The sequence below is a fragment of the Danio rerio genome, chromosome 3 (genome assembly GCF_049306965.1).
Source record: "Danio rerio strain Tuebingen ecotype United States chromosome 3, GRCz12tu, whole genome shotgun sequence".
Taxonomy (NCBI): Eukaryota; Metazoa; Chordata; class Actinopteri; order Cypriniformes; family Danionidae; genus Danio; species Danio rerio.
The window spans coordinates 38,564,050-38,574,797 of NC_133178.1; the positions used below are offsets into that span (position 1 = coordinate 38,564,050).

A 10,748-nucleotide genomic window follows, 5' to 3' on the forward strand; every position below is an offset into this window, starting at 1 on the left:
CCAATAAAGGTAAAGGGGACGCTATACTGTCAGTGAGCACTGTCTTTCGGATGAGACGAGAAACCAAGGTACTGATTCTCCGTGGGTTATTAAAAAATCCTATGGCACTTCTCGTAAAGAGTAGGGGTGTAACTGGCCAAAATCCCTCTCGGCCCTTAACCATCATGGCATTTCAATCATCCCCATCCACTGAATTGGCTTTATCACTGTCTCTCTACTCCACCTATAGCTGGTGTGTGGTAAGCGCACCGTTGTCCTGTGGCTGCCATCGCATCATCCAAGTGTATGCTGAAAATTGGTGATTGTGTGGAGACCCCCTCATGATTGTGAAGTGCTTTGGGTGTATGGCCATACACGCCTAATGTATTACATAAATACACATTACATCCATCACGCTGTTTTTTTTCCCCTGTTATGCCGAGTTCAGACTGCATGATTTTAGCCCCAATTTTGACTCGCCTACAAGTTTTGAAAAATCGCCATCGAATGCACAAAATCACAGGCAAAGCAGTGCTTATTCAGCTGAGTAACAATCACACAGTGTGAACTATTGTGACAAGATCTGAGAGAATTGCAGATGAGTCGCTGACACCCATGACATATTTGGCATGCTAAATATCTGGAGCTGTCGGCCATTCAAACCATGGCGTGTGAAATGTGTTCTTATTGAAAATAACATTGACGATTACCTACAGCCAATGAGAGTGGCATCCACTAGTTAAGTATCTGCAGGTCAGCGGGAAGTTAGGGTAGAAGTTAAAAATGCTTCTTTTTGATCTATTTGAGCCCAAGAAATGAAGGAAAAACTAGTTGAAATTTGGCAGGAGCGCCCATGTCTGTTTGACATGTCATCCGAGAAATACCACAACCACTACCCCACTAAAAGCTTCTTTCTCATTGTGTAGTTAATAACAAAAGATACACTACCTTGTTTCCATGTCACTTCTCGCTTGTGTTTGGATGTGAGATGTAGTTTGCGAACCAAGACAAAGTTGTCTGCAATTCTTCCTATTCCAAAGTCAAGCAGTGTGAAACTCCCGGCCACCGATCTATCTTGCAGTGTAAACAATGTAGCGATGAAACACAAGCTCAGATAGTCATGCAGTATGAAGACATCTGTGACTACTTTGAAAATTGTGCAGTCTGAACTCGGCATTAACCGCATTCCCAGTGTAAACACTGCTATTTTATGGGCTCGGCAGAATGCCTTTAACCGCCTGCTTCTTAACCTGTCGTGTACATGATATTTCATAAGAAGACCTGCTATACTTTGTCATGGATGCAGACCTGGAAACATTTGGCTGGTCTGGTGGCTTGATTCTGGGTGCAGTCTGCTGGTTCTGGTTTGTGGGAGAGGTGGGACTGTTCGGTGTGGGGACTGTCCAAGTGGGTCTCTGTGGTATTTGTGTTGGCCTAACTGGAGTGATTTTTCCTATGGATGGCTTTTCAGGAGATGAAGGGGGTGTAATGCTAGTCTTCTTCTGTCCCATAGGTTTTCCAGGCAGTTGTTTATGTATGCCACACTTAGGAGCTTGAAGCCCAGATGAGCAGTTAGAAGTGTCTAGTTTGCCAATGGGTAACTTGGTTGACCCTCTTCTAGCTTGAATAGGAATTCTGGATGACGTCTGAAGTGAGTGCTAGTAGCAAGAACAGAACATGAATTAATAATATTATCCCTTAATTCAGAACTAGAGTTTGCTTCTTGATAGTACTGAAAGAATTCATTACCTTCCTTGCCAGACTTTCCATCTTGGGTTTTGCCTCTGGCAGGTTCTTGTACGTTTGATTTGTACAAATATGTTCCCCTTCTTGTTTCTCCTCATCAGGGGCAGTTGGGTAACATGTTTCCTTCCCATTTCTACTGTAAACTTCATGACCCAGCTTCTCCTCTGTAAGTTTTCTATCAATTGTAGTTTTCATTTGTATAGGCTTGGTTTTGCATATCTTTGTTTCTTTGCTCAGTGCAACTATTGGACTTCCGGGATCAGACTGGTCCTGCTCTGTCATTTGGAGGTCGGAATCTTCTAATATCAACAGCTCAATGGATTCAAATTGTTCTGGAATTTTCATCTGAGAATTGTGCTGTTCAGATTTTATCTTTAACACTGCTTGACTGACCTCATCATTCGGTAACCTTAAATGCTCATTCACATCTTCTTCGGATCTGAGGTTATGTTGGTGTTTTGAACTACAATCTAAACAAGTCAATGACTTTTGCAGTTCCTTAATCTTAGGCAACTCTATTAACTTTGTTATCTCAGGCTTCTCTGGAATTACAGAAGTTACATCTGCCTTATCTTGCAGTATTGAGCAATTAAACACACTGTCGGTTGCATAGTGCAGGATAACATTTCCCTCTGCAGGTTTGAGCATTAGGTCTAGACTTACTTCAGGTTGTAAGTCCTGAAGTGGTTTTACAGAATGTTCCTCACACACTACATCTACACTAACCTCAGACAAAAAGCCAGAATCAGAATGTTTCATAGCTAAAAGTAGAGGCTTCTCCTCATCTATTAAAGTAATTGCAGTTGGTTGTAACCCTTGTGGTGATTCTTTTTCAGATTCCTCAAGACTTACTTTAAGTTGTAAGTCCTGCATTGCATTGTTTTCAGCTACCTCTACAGACACATTTACTTCTGTAGGTTTGAGTAGTAGGTTTGAACTTGGTTCAGGTTGCAAGTCCTGAAGTGACTTTACAGACTTTTCCTCACATGCTACATCTCGATTAACCTCACACTCAAGGTTTGGGTTTGAAATCTTCTTAGCTAACAGTAGAGGATTCTCTTTGCCTGTTAAACCTAGACTTGTATCAGGTTGTAACCCTTGTAGTGATTCTTTTTCAGATTCCTCACACACTAAATCTAGACCTTCTTCAAGTTGTAAGTCCTGCATTGCCTTCTTTTCAGATTTCTCTACACACACATTTACTTCTGAAGTTTTGAGTTGCAAGTCTGAACTTGACCCGGGATGTAAGTCCTGGAGAGTCTGTACAGACTGTTCCTCACATACTAAATCTACACTAACCTCAGACACAAAGCCAGACTCAGAATTTTTCTTAGATGACCATAGAGGCTTTACCTCACCTATTAAATCTAGACTTGCATTAGGCTGTAACCCTTGTACTGATTCTTTTTTAGATCCCTCACACATTAAATTTAGACTTGCCTTAAGCTGTAAGTCCTGCATTGCCATTTTGTCAGCTACTTTGTTTACTTCTGGAGGTTTGGGTATTAAGTCTGAACTTAACTCAGGTTGTAAATCCTGGAGTGACTTTACAAAGTGTTCCTCACATACTACATCTACACTAACCTCCGACTCAAACTCTGGGTTTGAATTTCTCTTATCAAACAGCACAAACTTATCCTTACTATTTATATTCTGACTTGCATGAGGTAATACCTCTTGTAGTGATTCTATTTGTAAGTCCTGTATTGACATTTTTTCAGTTAACTCTACAGACACTGCCTTGGTTTGTCTCTCTAAAAACTGTTGAGATGCACGTGCCATATGTTGTTGCAAAACACTGCTCATCGATTCAGTGTCTACCGCTGGCTTTGATGTAACTTCAGAATCTTGTACTTGTTTGAGAAGTTTGTCATTCGATTGAGCTTGAGTATTATCTTCAGATAATAAAACTGCCCTTGAGCCATCTGGCAGGTTACTATCAGCTGTCATGTGTAGTACATGTTGAAATTCAGGCTGCTCCTGTCCAGAATGCATTTCAGGTTCAACTTTCTCTTTAATGTTTTGACAGCCTAGCTCAGGTAGTTTCTCAGCTTCCAGTATGAGCTTTGTTATTCGCTGAGGTTCATTAATGTTTTCAGCTGAACTGAGTTCCTTTGAAACCACACAGTCAATCTCTGACTTCAAACCCACTGTGTCACTGCACTCAAAGTACTCATCTGATGTTAAAGAGAAGTTTAAATAACCATTAGGAGTCTGTAAGAAACAGCAGCTTTCACTATCTTTGACCGGTTGTTTACTATCATTTATTATAGCACCTTTGTCGTTTTCTTGGGCAAAGGTGGTTTTGGAAAGTGCAGCTGTTGTTTTGCACTCTGCTGATAAGAAATTGAAGATAATACTGCAAGAGGTTTTCAAAAGTTTCGGAGTAAAATAGTTCTGAGAATTACCCAAATCTTCACAGTCTTGAGCAGGGCATGATTTTGAACGAAGAATTGCTTGCCCTTGATGACCCTTTTTGATCGGATTAGGCAAAGATTCTCGTGTTTCTTCAGGCACAAAGATATCTTCCACAGACCTGAAGTCAGCCACTGGGCTAAAACACTCATAGTATTCATCAGACAACGAAGACATGCTAGAGTCACAGTTAGACATCTTTGTACCATTCCAGCCATTTTGATTTGTTTCTGGTTTTGTTTCAATGTGGTTTTGAGTGACAACATCAGTTATGATTTGGTCATCTTGGCTTTGCTTGACAGAAGGGCTTTTTGGGATTGCAAATGACTCCACAAGATCAGATTTGTTGGAGACTGCTGATGATTTCCAGTACAACTCTTCTGAGGTATGGTTAGAACAGTTTAGAGGTTGTAAAGTATCCTGGATTCCCTTTGTATCTGAGACTGTATCGTCTTGAAAAGATGAAATTGCTTTGGCAAAGTCTTTTTTGGTGCAAATGTTTTTGCTCTGTAAAGACTTAGTGTCCAGGTCTTTTTCTGACACACAGGGTTCCTCTTTATCTACTTTATTAAATGCTAGCACATGCATCATTTTTGGCTTTTCCAAAGGCAAAACAAGATTCTCACTCTGGTTGCTCGTTTGATGTTGATTTTTATCAAAATCCATCTGAGCTTCTCCTGGTGTTTGCTTCTGAGCTGGAACCTCAGGGTGAGACGATGTTTGAGATACGGGTCCAGGACTAGCTCTCAGAAATGAAGATTCCACTGGCTCATGAACAGGATCCTTGAATCGAATGGCTTGAGACACTTCAAAGAGTTCTGAACGCATAAGGTGAGCTTGCAACGGCTTGTTAGCATCTCTTATATTAATGAAACCAATGACGTCACTCGGTGGGTCAGGATCAGGCCAGGTTGGGATATAATTGATCATGTCCGCCTTTTCCAGGTTGAGCAGTCCCGGGTGAACAGGTGGCACCACTGGGGTGACTTTGACAACTTCTGTCTGATTCTTAGAAGTGCTGTTCTGGGCACTTGTCTGGTCAGATACAGGTCCATTGGTGGTAAAAGCACAGTTGGAGACCAGAGTGTATTTCGGGTTAATGAGCTTGAGTGCTTTGGTGGCTGATGGAAGTGGAGTGGGTACTGCCTGAGGGACGTATTCAGGTTCAGGCTCACTGCTCAGATTAATCTTGCTCAGGCACACTCCATTAGATAGCATGTACATGTCCTGAAACAGTGTGTCAAATGTGTCGACTGCCTGGCCGGTGAGAACAGTGATGAGGTTTCTGTCCAGTCTGGAGGCAGACCATGTGAAGCTGAAAGTTAAGAGGTTCTTTTTAAATTTTAATACTAGCATAAGGATTTCTAAGTAACTAGAATTATAAATGTAACCTTGCATAAGACTGCTATAACCAGACTTACCTATATGACCCTGAGACTGCTTTGTCACCGTCAATAAACATGAACTTCTGGCTTTGGCTTCCATACACTCTTTTTGAGGATCGACTGAGGAATTCTGCACCCCTAATGCTGCGCACTCGCAAATTCTGTTGGTAAAACAAAGCATGTTTGTTTAAGGTTTTTATAGAAAAAAATGTATGTACATATGTGTATGCATGTTTTCCGTGACATATAACTTTAATTGATAAAACAATTAAAACAAACATATAAGGCCAAAACAGAATTATTCTGGTTGTGATCAGGTCTTCATCATCATTTGTGTTTTTTATACATTCAACCAGAGTTGTACTACCACCAAGTGTACGCGATACCTTTTGGTGATAGACAAAAGCTAATATAGCAGATATTTAGGTCAAGATATTTGCATTTGTCCACAGCTTTACAGACAAGGTTTGAGGCTAGTCAATATTAAATTGCATGTTTGAGCTGTCTCAACTAAAAAATACCATGCAGTGAGATGTCTCAAAAGATGTCAGGCATCTTTTGTCTCCAGTTGCACACCAGTAATGTATTTTTCTAAGGCCATTTTTATAAATGTGGCTTAAATAGGCTAATTTAATGGCTTAATCTGTTTGTGAAACTGGGCCATAATGTTTGTTACACATAATCTAGAAGTTTTGAAGTAAGTACGTTTGATTTGTTTGTATTACATTGTGTGAAAACAACACTATAGATGAAATGACTTAATGCAGTATAAAATTCTGGTCTATTTAAAAATGTTTTGTTTGTGTAGCATAATTAAATTCCAGCAACAGAAATCTGTTCTGTCTCGATTAACAAGAGTGTCAAGAGTCATAAGTGTTCACAGTTGCCTCAGGCTGTTGACTTTCTGATTTGGAGTAGTTTTGGTAACAAAAGTTTTCTCTCATTTGGTTTTAATAATGTAATAAAAGCGCTGTATATTTTAATTATTTCTGTGAACGAATCATTAATAATCTTAAACTCTAGGTCAAATTGTGACATGCCTTGAGGTGTCCAGTGTGCATGCCTGCTTTCTCACACATCCTCATGAAGTGCTTTACTCCAGTGGCCTCCAGCATAATGTACACAGCAACCTTTCGCCTGTAACTTGCATCTAGGAGATCTTTAAAGATGTCAATATCGGTGAATAAGTCCATGACAACTGCAATAACCTGCAAAGGAAAGGGTCTCAGCAAGAACTTAGTGGTAAAACAAAACAAACAAACAAACAAAAACTATACAATGTAAGAGCTGTCAAAAACATACTGTACTTTGTTATTGTGGTCCAAATGTTTATTTTTTTCTGAATTATATTTTTATGGGATGATAAACTTTTGCCTAAACTTGTAATTCATATTCCTATAATGTTTTTAAAAGAGGATCTTGAGTATGATCTGGTATTTTCTATTCCATTTAATTTACTTAAGTGTGTTTGATGTTTAACAGAGCAAGGAATTTTTCACTGTATGTCTGATAATATTTTGTCTTCTGGAGAAAGTCTTATTTCTTTTTTTCGACTAGAATAAAAACAGTTTAAAAAAAAAATATTTAAGGTCAAAATTATTAGCCCCTTTTAGCTATATTCTTTTTACGATAGTCTACAGAGCAAACCATCGTTATATAATAACTTGCCTAAATACCCTAACCTGCCTAGTTAACCTAATTAACCTAGTAAAGCCTTTAAATGTCACTTTAAACCGAATGAGTCTTGAAAAATATCTAGTAAAATATTATTTACTGTCATTATAGCTAAGATAAAATAAATTAGTTATTAGAAATGAGTTATTAAAACTATTATGTTTAGAAATGTGTTAAAGTATTCTCTCTGTTAAACAGAATTGGGGGAAAAAATAAACGGTGCTAATAATTGACAACTATAATGTTAAATCATCACTTTGTAATTATAACTATTTACATTTATTTATACTCTTATTTGTTCAGTGTGGATAAATTATATTAACATTATTCACATTGACATTTTTTATTTATCATATTTATATATTATATTTATATCATTTGCTTCTATATCAAATTAAAGTACTTTATTTACATTGAAAAAGTAATTAAAGCATCTACTTTAATGTTTTGTTATTTATTGTTAAAAATGGTTTGGGTGAAATCATCATTCAGGCTTCAGAAGAGATGCAAGAAAAAAATAACTTAATCTCATTACTTAAAATAAGTAACACTGAATCTTATTATTAAGAATTTTAAGACAAATATGTAAAACCTAGTGGTTTGAATGATAGTGGCAAAGTCTAAAAATGTTATGCCAGTTAATTGTTATTATTATATAGTAATATTTAATTAGAATTCGGACACCTTTTTTGTATACTATTACACTTTATTTCTGTAAATAATGTTTAAAATGTATAACATTCAAATTTGGAGGAGCTCAGAAAACAAAATTAAAACAGTAGCCTACATGGTTGATTATGTGGTAATAATACTAAGGCTGTTTATTGATGTGCTGCTTTAAACCCCATATAGCCTATGAAGTGTTTAAATCTTTAGTTAGTAAGTTCCAGCGGTGCCCAGCCCTACAACTCAAAAATATATATGACATCAGCCTGTTTTATGAGCTCGAGCACACGTGTAGATCTCTACATGCCCACTGTACTTTGAACAGTACTGTCTTATTCACCAGAGCTGAGTCACAACAAAAATCATCCCCTCATAAAACATTCATCACCTACCTTCTGTGCTTGGCCGATCATTTTTCTCACGACCCCTTTAATATGTGACTGTCCCTCATAAGGGGGTTGAGTGTACACCTGAACACGGGTCACCCCGCGGTAGGACGCCCGGTCCGGCCATCCGATATCCAGCTGCGGGATGGAGCGGTCCGAGCGGTCGGGCCAGTACTGTAGGGAAATCTCTTCCCCATCACCTTCCCAGTAAACCTCAGCATTATTTTGAGGAGATCCCGGGGAATAAACCTCCGCGGTCCCGAAAATCCTCTCAAGCTCAAGGTCCGACAGAAAGCAGCGGATGCTGTTTGTTTTGATGTAGTCCTCAAAAGCGTCCCGTCCGGCGTGGATCAGTGTCTCCAACGCGAGTCTCTGACCTTCACTGTACAAAAACTCCGGCTTGGACTCATTAGTGCGCGCGTTGATGTGATTGTCATCAAGGCACTGGACCTGTGACAGTGCCATTACTTGAGCTCAGTTGTATTTTAAACAGCATTTAACATAGTTTTGTTATTGACAGGTACAGTTTAACTGTTGAAACCACTCATTAAAATTTCGTATATTAAAAAAGACGTACGCAAACAATGTTAGATCCGGTTCCTTGAGTCACCTCTGCTCATCTGGTTGATCCTGTCAGCAATACTTTCTATTATGCGTGTTCACGACAAATGCTCAAGTTAAGCAGGTGAGCGTGCACACCTCAGTCACGTGACTAACAACCAACGAGAGAACTCGGCGTTATCAAACTTTTAGAGATTGCTGTTTTCCATGAGTTCAAACCATTGGTTCAAACATACCATGATACTTTCACAGCAGTTAGGCAGTAAAATAAGCTGCTGCGTCGTGCTGGTCTTGTAAGTATTTGGTATTATTGTTAACTGTACACACACAGCACCTAATACTGCAGTCATTCATTTTGAAGTGACAGATGACCCAGAAAGGCTGCCTGTGGTTTAGCCACAATACATTTCAGAGTGTCACTGATTCTTTTGAAATCTTTTAAATGAGTTGACGTGAATTAGCTTTTTAAACACCATAATAATGTAATTTGTGTAAATATTGGTAATATAATGTGTTAAATTATGTTAATGTATCAAAAAGGGGATGTTCAGATCAGATGCATGTGTGTTAATCTATTACATGTAGGCTAATCTGAATTACATAATGTGATTCCAGAAATGTTGCATACTGGCAATTACTTTACATTTTATTTCCTTTATATTCCTTTTCCTTTATAGTCCCTTTATTTATCAGGGGTCGCCACAGCGGAATAAACCGCCAACTTATCCAGCATGTGTTTTATGCAGCGGATGCCCTTTCAGATGCAACGCAGCACTAGGAAACATCCATACACACTCATTCACATACATACACTATGATGACCAATTTAGCTTATCCAATTAATCTATACCACATGTCTTTGGACACGGGAAGGACTTGTGAACTCCACACAAAAACGGCATCTGACCCAGCCAGGGTTTGAGCCAGCGACCTTCTTGCTGTGAGGCGACAGTGCTAACCACTGAGCCACTGTACTACATTTTAATGTTTTTAAAATGAATCAAATCACAACAAATTATTCCCACAATGTGACTAAATTATAGAACGATCACATCTGCATTTCAAGCTATTAAATTTGGGAACAAATAGGTTGAAAGTAGTTAAAAGCAATTCAAAAGTAATTACTTAACCAAACTAAGGAATTTAGATTACTGACCATATTTTTTAAGTATTTAGTTAATTTTGCTATTAAAGTCCACATGAAATAAAAACTAGCCATATAACTTTGTCAGCTCACATTGCTAGTTTTGTGGTGAACAATTCATTTGTGAATGTCATTAAGGGAAAAAATAGTTTGCCCTTCTGATTTTAAATTGAAATCCAAAAATGCACTTTCTGTTTTTTTACAGTTTAATTGTCAGATTATGTATATTTTAGGAATATGCTAACATATTTAACCACACACCTCCAACTGTCAGTAGCTATGTTTCCATCCACCTACTTTTATGTGCGTTTATGTGCATGCATAAAAATGATTGATGGAAACGACATGATGCGCATAAGTTTTAAAAATGTGCATAAAAAACATATGAAAAGATGCACCTAAACTATAAATGAAACACTTTTACCATTTAAAAAAGTCATGTGATTTTGTTATGAGATCCTGTTATATAAAAATGTCTAGGAATGGACAAACCAGCAGGCTGAGCACACTGTAAAACATCTGAAATGTTGTTTCGGTCATTCTTAAACACCATAATCCTTTCGGTATTAGTGTTATTACATTATTAATGACCTCCAGAACTGACAAGAGCGTCTGTGCTCTGCGTCTCATGCCTTCGAACGCGTGTTCATTGTGTGTCGGCATCGTCTTCTGAGGCGCAGAATTTAGTATTAAATGAATAAAAAGATCGACACAGCTTCTTCTACCGCAGCAAATTTTGCTTTTACTTTTAACATTTGATGCCAGTAACTCAGCAAGTAACGATTTTGTTCT

At 38.2% G+C, this 10,748-nt stretch overlaps 1 protein-coding gene across 2 annotated transcripts; it reads right to left on the bottom strand.

Annotated features, from left to right (window-relative positions):
* Positions 1–1,107: 1,107 nt before the first annotated feature.
* On the bottom strand, positions 1,108–8,873 carry fam83ga (family with sequence similarity 83 member Ga). 2 transcript variants are annotated; one of them, XM_073944909.1, is made up of 6 exons: positions 8,829–8,873; positions 8,258–8,701; positions 6,566–6,733; positions 5,562–5,686; positions 1,729–5,455; positions 1,108–1,637 (listed from the first exon to the last, which is right to left on the bottom strand). In XM_073944909.1, the coding sequence occupies exons 2-6, from the start codon at positions 8,276–8,278 to the stop codon at positions 1,188–1,190; spliced, it is 4,491 nt and encodes a 1,496-aa protein (XP_073801010.1). In that variant the 5' UTR covers positions 8,279–8,701; positions 8,829–8,873; the 3' UTR covers positions 1,108–1,187. The 2 variants fall into 2 exon arrangements, with proteins under 2 accessions (XP_073801010.1, XP_689861.3); XM_684769.8 differs by having other exon boundaries at positions 8,258–8,873.
* Between the last annotated feature and the right edge of the window lie 1,875 nt (positions 8,874–10,748).

What these genes read in the sequence shown, in the direction of transcription:
- fam83ga (XM_684769.8), bottom strand. Translation starts at nt 8,716, where the DNA reads ATGGCACTGTCACAGGTCCAGTGCCTTGATGACAATCACATCAACGCG. An exon ending in TGCACACTGGACACCTCAAG is followed by an intron (nt 5,687 to 6,565) that starts GCATGTCACAAT and finishes TTTTACCAACAG; the next exon opens with AATTTGCGAGTGCGCAGCAT. An exon ending in GCAGTCTCAGGGTCATATAG is followed by an intron (nt 5,456 to 5,561) that starts GTAAGTCTGGTT and finishes CTTAACTTTCAG; the next exon opens with CTTCACATGGTCTGCCTCCA.